At 40.2% G+C, this 15,712-nt stretch overlaps 1 protein-coding gene across 9 annotated transcripts in view; it reads right to left on the bottom strand.

Moving 5' to 3' along the window:
• The window catches only part of PPP4R1 (protein phosphatase 4 regulatory subunit 1), an 85,371-nt gene that overhangs the window by 14,652 nt on the left and 55,007 nt on the right, over positions 1 to 15,712 (bottom strand). For all 9 annotated transcript variants that reach the window (XM_039525685.1, XM_039525683.1, XM_039525684.1 and 6 more), the window contains 5 exons: positions 14,044 to 14,151; positions 12,962 to 13,027; positions 6,729 to 6,887; positions 5,609 to 5,739; positions 4,758 to 5,290 (listed from right to left, as the gene is read on the bottom strand). In XM_039525685.1, coding sequence (XP_039381619.1) covers positions 4,758 to 5,290; positions 5,609 to 5,739; positions 6,729 to 6,887; positions 12,962 to 13,027; positions 14,044 to 14,151 — 997 coding nt within the window. The remainder of the gene's footprint in view (positions 1 to 4,757; positions 5,291 to 5,608; positions 5,740 to 6,728; positions 6,888 to 12,961; positions 13,028 to 14,043; positions 14,152 to 15,712) is intronic.

The raw sequence follows: 15,712 nt of genomic DNA, 5'->3' as shown, positions 1-15,712 counted from the left end.
AGGGAAGGGGCAAGTGGCTCTCTGATCCAAATAAGCCCACTTGCTTGAGCTAAAACGCTACTCACCCTTTTTTCAAGGCCTCTCCAATACAATGTACACATTCTGAAATTAAACAATTGAATCTGTTTTTATCATCCGCCTCACTCTACCTCCCATCTTGGAATTTTAATTGTCTCATTTATCCTTGCACCTAAATTTACTCACATAAGGCCACCAGAATTTATCAAAAGCCAGATTAATTTGTATGGCACACCCTTTTTTATTTTTTTTTGGAACAATTATGACTGACTTTTACATAAAGCAGAATTACAACTCAGCACAGTATTAAACACTGAACACACAGCTTGACAACTGAGACACACACAATGGTGTGAGACAGGTAAGGAACATCACATGTGAAGGCCACACATGAACTGCTGTCTTATATCTCTGGGATGGTCTCTAAATGGGGGTAAGAACAGCAGGAGCAAGTAAGTAAGGATTTGGTCAATATGTAGCCTGGCCGGTTCTGTAACTGACAAGCATTTAATAAAATACCTGAAAGAAAAGAGTTACAGTAGGATTGTAATAATCCATACTGACAGGGAAGCCCACCACAAATTATTAAATAAACAAAAAATGCAAAAAAAACTGTACCATGAAATGCATCAGGTTTATTAGAAAGTATAAATTTAGTTTTAATACCATATTTCATATAACATTATTAAGTTCTCTACAGCAAATGTTGTAAAATTAATGAGACCTTGATAATTAGAGACCTCACAGTAGTATTCGGTTGTTTCTTCTTTACTGAGAAGTGAGGGAAAGACCCCAATCTTTTTTAAATGCACAAACAATAGATACATGGATAAACAAAATGAATGAGTGAGTTTCTACTATAAATTAAAAAGTGAAAGCGATGACTAGCTCTTACCACACTATTTAGGCATGAAATGTTAGTCCATATTTTCAGGAGAGTTAATTCTTGTGAGACAAAACAACTGGAGAAATAATTCAACTGAACTTTATCCCGATGCACATTTAGAAGAACTTACCATTTTCTCCCCCCCCCCCCCCCCCAACCAGAACCAACATCAAAATATAGGCCTTTCATTTTCAGTTAAAATTAAAGATTAAGGGTCTTTTTCTAAATAGACAATGTATATAGATGCACGACACTTCAAGTGTGTGTGTATAGAGAAAAATACATAAATAACTCAGGAGAAAAAAATGCTTCTACATGGCAGCACATCTTCCCTCTTTATTTTCTGCAGTTTCTCTTTTCTGCTTCCCTTGTTTTCACTCTTTTGCTTTCTGTTTCTTTCCTTAGTGTTCACTCATTATTAGCAGACAAAAAATGCTCCTCTGATTGTTTTAAGTGCTATAATGGTGCAGGTACTGTATTTAAAATCTATCCTGAAACACCCACTAGGAATTTCAAATTCCTTTGAGGCTGCTCTAATGATAAAACACAAACCAGAGGTTTTTTCCCCCACCGTTAACTAACTGATATTTATTATAGGTGGATCTGGTAGAGACACACATACATAAGGCTGACAGATATTTTCCATTATAAGCCCCTATATTCTGTTGCTTGGGGTTTTGCCAAACTATTCATTGGGGGCTGAAATTTTCCATGCCAGGTATCTGCCTCAGACTGAAGTTTCTGGGTAAATTTCAGCTAAAATGATTCAGCCATTTTTGAGAATGAGATTATGGGAAAATGGTCTTTTGCCCATATTAAAAAAAAAATTCTTACAACTATTTTGTTGAGAAAATCTAGCTCCTCCATGCTTTAGAGCAGGGACTTGTAATTTGGCAGCATGACTGGTTTGGTGATAGGTATATGCCTTTTGCTGTCCCCACGAAAATTTTCCCAAATTTAGCCAAGTTATAAGCCTCGGAAAAACTGCAATTTGCACATGCTCAATAGAGGCTTGTTTGGCAGCTAAGTTCTCTGAAGATTCTGTTTGCGCTGAGCATACTCATGGCTTCAGGGGTTGAGCAGGACTTCCCTTACGATTGCTCCTTCCGGCGGCTGTGGCACCAGGCAGAGGAATTGAGAGCAGGAGAGTCTCTCTCTTGTACTACTGATGCTGGCACCCAAGTGTACTGAGGAGGAGGAAGCAGTCACACTGGAATGCAAAGGAGTGAGGAAGGGGTAGGGGGTGTTGTTGCAGGACCCAGAGGATGGGGCGGACCAGAAGAGGAGGGAGACAAGAGCCAATTGAGAGGCAGTTAGGAGGTACACAGATGCAGAGGGGGACAGTGACAAGCTGGGGGCACAGTCTGTAACCTCTAGACAACATTCCCGTATAGAAACTGGAATTGAAATCAGGTGTCCTGCATCTCTACATTCCTCTGCTGCTAGTGAATAGCTGTGAAATCTACTGGAAAAGTGAGTTTTTCATCCCCCTCTATTGGCTGATCCAATAGAGGATAACAGCCTACTACTGCCAGCTACTCTGTGAGGTAGACTGCTTGAGGTTCATACTGCAGTCCAAAGGTCTGAACCCTGCTGATACCCAAGTTGTGCATCAATATGGTTTCATGTGTTAGAATTTCTCTAGACCCCTTGCTCATTTGTTGCAGAAGTTGGAAGGTGTTTGATATAGCAGGGGACTTCAGGTCACGATTAAAGAAACTGAATTCCACCCGTGTCTCTGGTACAGAGTTCCTGTGTGATGCTGGGCAAGTCACTTAAACCTCACTTTTCATAGGTGGCCACTAAAATAGCATCTTCCTAGTTTTCTGGGTGCCCAATGTGAAAAACTATTTGCAGATGTGCTCAGCACTCAACTGAAATTGGCTGGAGCTGTGCGCTGAACACAGAAAATGCTTTAAAATGCTAAGTACTCCGGAAAATCAGGTGCTAGGTGTCTCAAATTGGGCATCTGAAATTAGTGGACACTTTTGATAATTTTGGCCTTAATCTCTCTGTGTCCCAATTCCCCAGTTATAAAATGGGGAAAGTAATATTACCCACTTTCACACGCGTGTTGTGAAATTTAATTCATTTGTTTTATTTGTAAAACACTCTTTTATGATAGTGAAAGTGACAAAAAAATTAATAATTTTGTATTCAGGGCAGGATTTAGATGGTGTGCATGTAATAAGCTCTACGGCTATACATTTAATGAGAGGAATAAAAAGAAATATTGAGTAACTACCCATCCCCTGAATGAGGCAGGGGACCTGTATGAAAAAAAATAGTATGTGATGACATAATTAAAGACTGTATCAGAATGCATATAAACAAGGGGATCAAACTGTTATTGCACAGGCACCCTAGTACAGGCATTTCCTGAGTATTTGATTTTGTATCTTTAGATTCCTTGTCATGTAGTTTTCTTGCACACACACACACACACGAACTGCACCTGTGAGCTTCTTTATATTGAAACCATCCTAAAGTACAGCAAGACAATTGCTCTGGAATGAGATCAACCGAAATCAAAGCATAGATACAAGATTGTTTTTGAAATACAGAGCACCTCTGAGTATACAAATGCATTAGCTATGTAGATCCTCATGAAACAGTTTAATATACATTTTGTAGCTGTGTAGAACAAGTCTCTAGAGTCAAACCTAAACAGCACTGGTTAATGTGCTTATTAAGAGATAAGTTTAAATAATGTGCTTCTCACCAGTAACTGAACTAGTACATTTTTTCTAGAACCCATCAGTCTTACAGAGCAATGGGCTAGAGTTTTCTTAAAGCAGAACATTTTCATCTGCTGATTTTACGGTAGATTAAACAGGAACAGGCCAGTCTAATTAAAGTTAGGCTATCAGTGTGTAGCCTGTATAATTAGTGATAGGAGAAACACCAAAGTTTCAGGAAAGCATCCAAGCATTGCTGCTTATTCTGACAGGAGTTTCCCACCCCTTTTTTCTTCTCTCCTTTTTTGAGTGTGCACCCTTCTAGCCCACAGGAGTCTTGAAATCAAGAATACTCCAATCTCCAGGGCCACTTTCCTAGCCACAGTACTGGATTTGCTGCTGCCCTTTTTGAATTTGGCATGCTTTAAGACTTCTCCAGTGCTGATCTCTCAACAACCTGTGATGCCACATAAAGGGCAGCAGATTATTAAAAAGAAGGCAGGGGAGAGAACATTAATTACACTTCAATCTCACAAGATTTATGTGCATCTAAGAGTTGGACAGGATTTGGGTCACTTCTAACCTTGTCCTGACCATAATCCTGGCGCACATCAGCAGGCAATGAAAGTTGCTATAGAAGAGCTTCTGAAAATATGGATACCCTAAAGCTATTTCCTTAAAAAATAAACTTGATTGTTCAGAAGGTGAAAACATTCTTACATTCAGGCCTTGATTTTTCAAAAGGGCCTCAATCTGGCTTCCTATTTTGCACACACAGTAACTGCATATGCAACACTGCGCATGATGATTTGCAGCACTCAGGTGATTGTCTGCCTGATTATACTGACAAATCAAGTAGTTAGACGTCAAAGTACTAAGAATTACAGGTGCAATTATTGTACCTGCTATTATGCACTCGCAATTAACAATGGGAGCAAAACTGCATCTGTACAATCAGAAGCTGCCTCTCAAAATAAGAACGTTTTGGTTTGTCATCCTTTTTCACAGTTAAATTAAAACAGCTAGAACAAATTTGGTTAAACTCCAAAAGCATTAATTCTTCTGATTTTTTTTTTAAAGTTTCATTCAAAAGGTTAAAAATTAAAGCCTCCACAAAACATTATTACAGAAAAACATTTCCAGACACTAAATATACACAAATATCTTCACTATACCTTTAACATCTGGATCATCAATATGAGGCTCCAGATTTTCTATCATTTCTTCCAGCTCCTTCCTTGTGGCCATAGTAATGTTTGAAGAAACTGGCACAGTCGTGTCTTTCGTTCCTTCCTGAATTTCTGGGTCAGGCATTATCTGATCAGGTTGCTGAAGCTCTAAATCAATATCTATTTCAGGAAGCGGAGTCCTCCAAAAATGGAAAGAGTTGTACAATTCCTGTTCTGAGAGGGAGGTTTCCTGGGACCTCAACCCAGATTCCTGCAGCGTTGCTATACTACAGAAGCTAGAACTTTGCTCATTCTCATCAGCTATTTCCCCACAAGATTCTGAAGACAAAGTGCAACGTAAGAACGTCTCAGTCTGGTAATCAGTTTCACTCTGAGAATTACTTGGCACAGGGTTATGGTCTTCCATGGTGTTTTCAAGTTTTATTGTAAAATCACTAAAATCAGCATCTGAAGGTGGCTTCTCTGTCCTGCTACGTACATCCTCTGTTGTGACATCTTCTGTATCCCTGATCTTTTCACTGTTGGTTGTCGAAGAAAATAGGCATGAGTTTTAAAAAAAAAAAAACATACTGGTTATAAATTTAGACACTTATGCAAGTTCATAGTCATGTTCTTATTTTAGTATTTATAGAGTTTTACTTACTGGATAGCTGACCTAAGTGAAATACCCTAACTTAGCACAGCAACTTAGCTAAAGAGGCCAATTTTTGGCAAAAGTTCTGGTGTCTTCACTACCAATGTGTGTAACCAAATTAAAAGAAAAATTAAAGTCTCCTAAGCAGCATTATCTATATGCAGAAGAAAAATGAAAACTACAAAACCAAGAAAATCCATACCCATCTTCATCTGAAGATCTATGATCCTCTGTGTTCTTACTTTCTTCTTCTTTAAAAAAATGACCACTGCTGGATGGGTTAGCAAAAGTTGATATGAAAGGCCCCAGGGACTGAAAGGCAGCTTGGCGGACCTAGAATAATGGGTTCCAGAGAAAATAATTTAAATACAGCTGTTGTATAAATACACCACCAGCTGTTAGGAATGGGGAAGAGTTGTAAGGGCACTGGGGAAAGTGACAGGAGAGACTTGCATCTGGGAACAGTGCCAACAAGCCGTATATGGGAAAGTGCCAGGCAAAAAGCCTTGAGCAGGGAAAGATTGGGGTGAGACGTGAAATACAGCAGACAGACAAAGTGGTCAATTCACAGATCATTGTACACATCTTCACATTGACTGTGGTTGACAGCATACTTCACCCTCCCACACTATTTCAATGTTTAAAGTGAGTAAGTCTGAACACCAATGAAGTGGAAGATCCAAGTGACTGGAAAGACGAAATGCCGGTTTAGTGGAAACATCATATTTTACATTGTCAGGAATTTACATTGATTCAATAAGAACCACAGGCTTGAATTCTATTTACTTCTGGTGAGCCTCTCTCACCTCCATTTCTATTACTTCTTTCATTGTACCTGATTATGGCTCACATGCTTTCTCAGAGCCAAAAAACTGGTGCTCTGGGGCATTAAGGCTTCCTTTTGGCTCTGAGAAGGAGCCCGTGTTGACAACCCTAACACAGATTTGAAGGATGGATTTTCAAGACTGGGGAGGTGGGGTCAGGGGGGGATGTGAAGCATGGAGAAAAAAATCTCAATAAATTTAATTTAATTACATCTGCAATTTTCTGATATTCCTGGTGATAAGCAGACTTTTGGCAACACTGAATAGCAGGGAAGCCTGCAGCTCCACATACACCTTTTCTCAATGGAAGGGTCCAATACATTTTACTGGGATAATGTAGAATAGCCTTTCTCCAGTCAGCAAAACCACCATTACATACAATTACTTGACACAATCATGCACATGAATAAGCTATTTATCTCTAAAAAATTAACACGGGGTACCAAAGAAAAAGCAAACAGAAAAATAGGTATTTGATAAATAAAACAAAACTCTTACCCATCGTGAAGGGTCACTGATCAGACTGATAAAAAGCGTTGACAGTTTTGTCCGCCGGACCTCTTGGGATGTTGCGCATGAAACTGCCATGAAGCATTCAGCACAAGCCTTCCGAACTCCCCAAACATTATCAGAACAGAGCTGGAAAAACCTTGGTAGCTATATAAAACACAGTAAATAAACTTTTATGCAAACTTTTGTAGGGGTTACTGGTTCCAATTTATGCTCCTTTACCTCACTACTTCCCTTTTTAAGATTTTGTCCTGCTGCTCAAAACAGGATCTGTTTATATAGGTTTTGCAAAGCAAAAGGGCATGCCATTTCTACTATTCTCTTAATTAGATCCCCTCAAATTACATCTGAAGGATGGACATCAAAGTGTGTGCACCTGGATGCAAAATTCATTTTTGGCAGCAAAGTTTTTCCTTTAATTCTCTCTTACCACTGTCTCTCTCCTACATCCAAGTAACTGCCTGTCCAAAAACTACAAAAAGCATTTCAAAAGACAAACTCTTCACTATGTAATTTCCTTTTGAAAGAGGTAATATTAAAGGGACACAATCACACTTGTGTCTGACAACTTTACCTACTACTGTCAGAAAACATTTAAGATTACTATAGCCACTGGGGTGACGGGCATGAGTGAGTGAGTGATAGCCATTGGAAAGAGAAGATTCCCAGCTAAAAGCAAATGATGAGCTTCTTCAGAAAATGGAGAATCTCTCCTTTTTAATGATATAAAACTCCCATTGCTAGCTCTTATAGGTTGTGAACATCAGACTTTAAACCTGTCACTGCCTATCAACAGAACACTGCCCATCCTGGTTCTTTGGTGAAAAATTCCACATTTGGTGCAAGGAAAGGAGAGTTACTCACCTCATGCAGTAACCAAATCAATCTTTGAGATGTGTCCCCACATGGGTGCTCCACTTCAGCGGCACATGTGCCTTTGATCAGAGATTTTCAGTAGTACTGCCCGATTGGCCTGCAAATACAGTCCAGACAACCTCATACCCTATACTAAGGATATATGGAGCTGCATGAGCAAACCACTCTCAGTTCCTTCTCTACCATAAAGTCCCGCGAGACAAAACTCTGAAGTAGAGGGGAAGGAGGGTGGGTAGTAGAGCATAGTTAGAGAGAGACCTCTCAAAGAACTCTGGTTATTGCACAATGTGAGTAATGACTTCTTTTTTGAGTAGTGTCCCTATCAGTACTTCACTTTAGGTATCCCAGAGTATCCCTTGGAGGACGAGGGAGCTTTGGAGCTGGATCCAACAATAAAGAAAGGACTATTGTGACAACAGCAGCTTCTGATCTAGAGGCATATATTAGGATATAGTGTTTGGGAAAAAAGTGTTCACTGATACCCAGGTTGCCATTTGGAAATTTCAGCAATTGATACATTTTTAGTAGTGCTATGGAGGTAGTTTGGGATCTTGTAGAATGGGCTTTTATTCTCAAAGGGGGCTGAACATTAGCAGCCTGGTAACAAACAAGAACACAACTGGAAACCCACTTTGAAAATCTCTGGGTGGAGATTGTGGATCTTTTAGATTTGTCTGCAACTGAAAGAGTCTTGGAGACTTTCTAAATGGTCTGATCTGTCCAAATAGAAGGCTAACATCCAAGGTATGCAAGGCAGCTTCCTCACTAGTCTGATGTGGCTTTGAGACAAAACACAGGAAGATCAAGAACTTAGTTAATATGGAAATTGAGGGATATTTTAGAATATGGGCATAATGGTACCTTACCCTTGAAGAAAACAATAAGAGTGGTGGGATGGAGAGGGATCAACCATCATTGCGCTTAATTTCCTGACTCTGCAAGCAAAAGTGATGGCCACTAATATGCCATTTTCATAGATAAGTTCAGCAGAGAACACAGCTAGTGGCTCAAAAGAAAGTTTCATAAGACAATTAAGGATCAAGTTCAAATCCCATACAGATACAGGTTCTCTGATTTGGGGAATAGTTTAAGCAATCCCCTCAGGAATCTTGCTGTTGTGGGATAAGCAAAGACTGAGAACCCTTGGGAACTAAAAGGCTACAAAAGCTGACAAATGAACTCTGATAGAACTCATTAGAAAGACCCAACTTCTTTAAATCCAGTCAGTAATCAAGAACAGTGGAAAGAGAAGAATGAAGAGTTGCTGGATACACCCAGGGTGAGTATATCTAGAAGAGATTTTTCTGCTGTTTAATAGGACCTGTTCTACCTGTCAAACAGAAAATCTCTATCGCTGAGAATCAAGCGTTGAGTCAGAGGATGGCCAGGTTGGGATGGAGAGTCCAACCAGCATTCGGAAACAGCAGATGGGAAATGGTTGGAAGTTGCAATGGAGGCGAAGTAAATCAGCTAAATGTACCAGACCTGCCTCAGCCAAGTTGGTGAAATTACAACGACTCCGTTTTTTTCTTGTTTGATTTTTGTTCAACACCCTCAGAATCAGCGATGTCAGAAGATAGAGAGAAGACCTCTCCTGCAAGGAATGAGAAATGTGTCCCCAAGGATTGATAACTCAGTCCTCTCGAGCACAATTTTATTGCACTTTCTGTTGGCAGGCGTCGCAAAGAGGTCCACTTTTGGAAACCTGGAAAAAACTGTTTGAGGATCCAAGAGTCCAATTCCCACTTGTAATCTTGGAAGACACGTCTGCTCAGATTATCGGGCATGGTGTTTTGCAATGCCTGGAAGATAAGAGGCTGAAATGAGGGTGTGACTGGCTATAAACCAGCTCCACAGCTTTTTTGCTTCAGCACAATTGTCCCTCACTGACAATTTATGTCGAATGTACAGATTACATTATCTGTCAGGACTTTGATGGACTGGCCCCGGATTAAGGAAAGGAAGTGGATACAGATGTTCCATACTACTTGTAATTCTAGAAGGTTGATCTGTAGGAGACACTCTTGAGGCAACCAATTGCCTTGGACGGTGTGTCCCGCAGGTGTTCATCCCTTCGCACAAGTGATGCATCTAAAGTTATGGTGATAGTAGAAGAGGGTGCGTGAAAGGAACGCCGGTACAGACTCTGGATGAGTTCTTCCACTTACTGAGCAAGTCTAGCGGCTGATGGACAGACGCCAGCTTGATTGGGATACAGACTGTTCTGAGCCACTCCTGGAAGCAGTGAAGTTGTTGTGGCATGTTGTGTTACGAAATTACAAGCTGCCCAGAAGTTGAAGGCACCCGCACCAGAAAGGCCAACGACAACGCTTGCGCCCTAGTCGAGTGTGCTGTCAGGATTGCCAGTGGAGGCACTTTTGCCAGTTCATAGCAGTAGCGGATGCAGGCCGTGATCCAGGACGAAATCCTTTGAGCAGACACTGGGTAACTTTTCATTCTGCCTGCCACTACAACGAACAACTGCGTTGACTTGCGGCTCTTTGTGAGGAGATCCAGAACTTCTCTTCTTAGGAGCTTTACTGGCATCCTCTGTGTTCTTGCAAATACCTAGACAAGTGGGGCATGGAGGTTGAAGGGGCACTGTCAGGGGTGAAAGTAAAATGGAGCTCTTTCCAGTACAGGACCGCTCCTCCCTCCCCCGCCCCGGAAGATGCAGGGCCTCGAGCGGAAGGGGCGGGGAGGGGGTGTCAGTGTCCCCCAGCCAGGCCATCTGAGCTCCCTGACCTGCGCTGCCTGGGGCTCCATTAGAAATTAAAGGGCCCAGGGCTCCGGCCGGCGCTGCCACAGTAGCAGCAGCTGGAGCCCCGGGCCCATTTTAATCGCAGCCCTGGGGCAGCTACTTCTTTCGCCCCATCACTCCCTGTTGGCAGTGGGGGCGGGAGGAAGGCACAAAAGGGGCAGCGATGTTAAAGCACTTTAACGTTGCTGCCCCTTTTGCACCCCCCCATTGGCGGCCCCGCTGGTAGGGACCTGGCAGGGCTGCCGATGGGGGGTGCAAAAGGGGCAGTGACGTTAAAGCAGTGCTGCGGCAGCGCTTTAAAGTCAGTGGTATGGGCTGGTAGAGGCAGCTAACTTTTACCAGTACGCCGTACTGGCCCGTATGCCTTACATTTACCCCTGGGCACTGTGCTCAGTAGGAGGCTGACATATGTGGGGTATCGGAACCTGGATCCCAGGCAGGTTTTCTGGAGAGTTCTATCATGAGGAGTCAAAGTTTAACCTCGCTGTTTTTTCGAGATCTGCTTTTAAAAGCTGAGCAGATCTTGCACTTGTCTGGAATGTAAGTGTTTACATTAGGAATGTCCATTGCTGACTGGGATAGATTCCTGGCAGGCACAGAAATGCTTGAATCCCGGTCTACCAGGTCAACGTCGACCCCCAAGGCAAATCCCTCAGAAGGAAGAGGGAGAAAAAGGTGGTATTAAACAGAAAAACCCCAAACTAACTAAAAAGGTACCATTACAAAATAAATAAGGGAACTAACTAAACTAAACCTAGAACTAAGAACTCAAAGCTAAACTACACAAAGCTGAAACAGGCACACTAGACATGCCATATCAAGCCCTTGTGTGGTTGGGAAGGCACGGTGGGAAGTTCACCTGAACAGCTCTATATATCCTCAGTATGGGGTACGAGGTTTTTCAGAATGTGTACATGGGCCGAATGGGCACTGCTACTGAAAATCTCTGATCAACCTGAAGTGGAGCACCCAGATGGACACTACTCGAAGACAAAACAGTTTTACGGAGATTGTTTTTCTAAAAATTGGTGACTGAACTTTCTTAGGTGTTCGTCATTTTTGAAGTAATCCCAGCAGAAATGGATTAGTGGGCAAGGTGCAGATGAGGCAATCACAGCATAAAACTCATCACATGATTATCACCATCTGTGGTATTGCAGCAAGACCAGCAGTGACTTCTATCAAGATAGTATTACAGTTTTCATCACAAACCTATTTTCAGTTGCTCAAGCAATCTCCTTTTGGGTTGAAATTTTCCAGACTTTTTGACTAAAAAGTGTTTTTAAAAAAAATAAAATTTCATCAGAAGTCATTCAACTGTTTTTGAAGTACCAGAAGAGTTGGAAACAAACACTTCTTCCATCATGAAAAGAGATTCCTGACTCCTTTTTTTTTTTTAATTAAAGCTCAGCAGCTGAAATAGTTGGGGACCAAAAGCTGAATTTTACCACAGAAAACGTAAGCGGATAGCATAAATCACCAAGGGGCTAAGGAGAGCTCCTTCACTCTTCGTAAAAGTGCTCAAGATAGAGCCCCACTCTACATTCCTATCAGCCTCTTAGAGGAGACAAGGTAGCCCCATGGTATCTACCCTACTAGTTTCAGATTATGAGATGCACACATGCTATTTAAATATGTTATGGACTGTTATAAAGAGAACGGTGATCAATTGTTCTCCATGTCTATTGAAGGTAAGACAAGTAGTAATGGGCTTAAATCGGTAGCAACGGAGATTTAGGTTAGATATTAGGAAAAACTTTCTAACTATAAGCATGGTTAAGCTCTGGAATAAGCTTCCATGGGGTGGCTGTGGAATCCCCATCAATGGAGGTTTTTAAGACTGGTTGGACCAACACCTGTCAGGAATGGTCTCACTTTACTTGGTCCTGACTCGGTGCAGGGGGCTGGACTGGACTTCTCAAGGTCCCTTCCAACCCTACATTTTTATGACTCTATTGGCAAATTTTTGCAAGCTGGAAGAGCTATCAGTCCTGCAGCGTAAGTTCCTTTCTTGTCCCACCACCTTCTCTCTTTTCATCTTTATTTTATTTTTTTTAAACTCTACTAAAAACTATATTAAATGTACATGCAAGCTGTGCTAGCCCTCAAAATTCAGGAAAAGCCCAAGCTGAGGATATGCAGGCAACCTCAACTCTACCCCCGTATGCACAGGCCTGACAGCATTTGATCATTTCATGATCACATACTATTTTTCAAACAACTCCTCACCTTACACATGTATCTGAGGTTGCAGGGGTGAAAAAAAATAAATTCTGGGGTATCATGTACTTCAGACAGAACTGATGAAAGTCATTTAAATACAAAATGTTCAAAGAATGAGTGATGAAAGAGGAAGTGGTTCTGCATAAATAATGTTAGGTAATTGTGTAAATGTATTGCAATACAGTCTTTAAAAGGACAGGGTTCAGGTGCACGTGCAAACTTAACTTTGTCATTTCTCAACTTTTGAGTTCTCTTAGGTACTTTTTTTTGTAAGAAAGGTGTTAGATAACAGGGTGAGGAGAATATATATACACACCTAGAGCCATAACTCAACAACCTGAGTTTTGTACAAAAGACTTACAAGCATTTCTTCAGTGGCTTGTTGCCCAACCACACTGCAGATATCTCCAAAATTGGCTGCACATACCTGTAGACAAAAGTTAGAGATAAGTAAATTATATTCATTGATAATAACTGATTTTTTATCATTACAATGTTTCATCATCTGCAAAGGTATTGTAATAGCCCGCACCCACAATTTTAATATACTCACTATGATAAAGTCAACCTGAAATCAAGTCAGTTTAAAAAAACTGTTAGTAGTAGTTTCAGGTACTACACCTTACACCTGCCAATTTCTGTGGTTTTTAAAACCACAATTTATTATTTTTTAAAATGTTTTATCTCCCCTTCTTACAGATGAAAGAACTCTACAAAGAATGTGGGACACTAATTAGATACAAAGGAGAAAGTGAAAATTATTATACACAAAGTGTTATCAAATACATACAGTAAAACTGAAGAAAAAAAAATCAGAGAAAAATATTTTCTTCTGTAGTATCCAGTACTCCTTGGTACAAAATGGAACCAAATTATTATGTAGATGCAATGTCTAAATTCCATGGAAGCATTAATTTATTTTAATACCCTGATATAAAGCCAGTGCTAGCCCAATGGGAGCCCTAAGCAGCAATATTCCCTCCCTCCCCCCATGCGCACACAGTACTAAACCAGGCAAGTTCTTATACTAGAAAGTGAATAGGGGGGCCCTTTGAGCTGCTCAGGGCCCTAAGCAATTGCTTAGCCTGCTTATGCCCAGTGCTGGCTCTGCCTTGATATACCCTTCGTTCCCTCCCAGAGACCTGTGGGTCAGGCAGGCGAAACTGCATCAGTTTACACTTGATTCATGTTTTCAAGGTTCTCTCTACACCCGTAAGGGCTAGAAGCAGAGTTTTATTTAAAAATAAAAACCAAGATTCTAGAATACAATTCGTCAGCAATTTCCACAGCAGCTCAGTCGTAGAATATGTGAGGCCCTATATCTTTCATTTATAGTTATTTTCGGTATTTCAGGTAACATCAGCAGATAAAAAAAAAATTCAGACAAACGTGATTTTTAGGTTGACTATAGCTGAACCAAACCAGACAGAGAAAAATTCATACCTTACGAACATGAAACATTCTACAATCACAGCACATCTCACAAAACCTAGGAAGAATGAGTCTCTCTGTGATGTCTTTCCCCACCATGGAGGCCATTTTGCACATTATCTAATGAGAAGGAAAACACTGATTAGGAATGCCTATACAACAGATAAATTAATTTCACAAGCATTAAATAATGACCTTTCTGTATTACTGAAGTTGTAACTACAGTCAAGCTAAAACCTGATGCATGTGATCCTGAATTTTTCTGATACTTTTAAATCTCATATTGAAAAGTGTGTGCATTGTAGGCAGCTCAACTGATTATTTTCTTTCCCTGTATCAAACTGCAACAGGGAATGAGAGAACCTGATCTTCCCAATATAAAGCAACAAAATCAGAGAGTTAAGTTATGGAAAAAAGTGACTACAAGCCATTCTGGAAAGCTGGTAGGAATGAACTCTTAATATTAATGCAGCTATCTCACAATACTGTGTATTGAACAGTACAGAAATAGCAAATAGATTAGTCTTAAAACAGTCAAATTCAGGGACTTCATTTCTCACCTCCACTTATTAAAACACTTCCACACTTAAAAGCAATTTTCTGACATTTTAAACCAAAGTGCTTGATTTCTAGTTCTTTAAGTTTAACGGAATAAATAATATAAAGTTTATTATAATAAAATGATTCCCACAACCCTCAAAATATTCCATATTTAGAGAGATTTCTAAAATTCTCTTTATTGCTCATTTGTAATGCCCTATGTGTAAGTTACTGAAAAAAGTGGGTCATGGAGCGATTAGCCCAAAGAAAGTGACAATTTCTCCTTCTAATTGTTCTTTCATTCTCTCTAATTTTTACCAAAGCTTTGTTAAGAAAAAATGGAGGTAGCTGAACATAATACTGTGATAAGCTGTGAGATCACTTTTGATGAAATAAACTATCCTTCAAAATCAATTTCCGATAATTTTCAAGCATACATTTCTATAATTGGTGATGCTTGAGATGAGTTTTTTTTAGTGCCAATTTAGATTATCAAAGCTTCCATACCTTCATAACAATGAAAATGGACAGTGTGAAGCAACTCAGTTTTAAATTTTATTCCACCTCATGTATGTTTATTTTTAGACTCCTTGAGGAAAGGTACTGTCATTTATTGTATATTTGTATGGTGCCTAATACATTAGCACCCAACCTGGTTGCTGTCTTTAGGCACAAGCCACAATTTTAAATAAAATAAATAATAGTATTTAATAAATATTAGTGTTTTTGTTTCAAAGTGATTTGCATAGTCCCAGACAGACTGTGAAGAGCTAGAAAAGGATCTCTCAAAACTGGGTAACTGGGCCACAAGATGGCAGATGAAATTCAATATTGACAAATGCAAAGTAATGCACACTGGAAAACAATCCCAACTATACATATAAAATGGTGGGGTCTAAATTAGCTGTTACCACTCAAGAAAGATCTTGGAGTCATTGTGGTTAGTTCTCTGAAAACATCCACCCAATGTGCAGTGGCAGTCAAAAAAGAAAACAGAATGTTGGACATCACTAAGAAAGAGATAGAAAATATCATGTTGTCTCTATATAAATCCCAGGTACGTCCACATCTTGAATATTACGTGTAGATCTGGTCGCCACATCTCAAAAAAGATATATTGGACTTGGAAAAGGTTTGGAAA

The sequence above is a fragment of the Mauremys reevesii genome, linkage group 2 (genome assembly GCF_016161935.1).
Source record: "Mauremys reevesii isolate NIE-2019 linkage group 2, ASM1616193v1, whole genome shotgun sequence".
Classification (NCBI taxonomy): Eukaryota; Metazoa; Chordata; order Testudines; family Geoemydidae; genus Mauremys; species Mauremys reevesii.
Note: the sequence above shows the minus strand (reverse complement) of the source record. Positions and strands in the feature narration are given on the sequence as shown.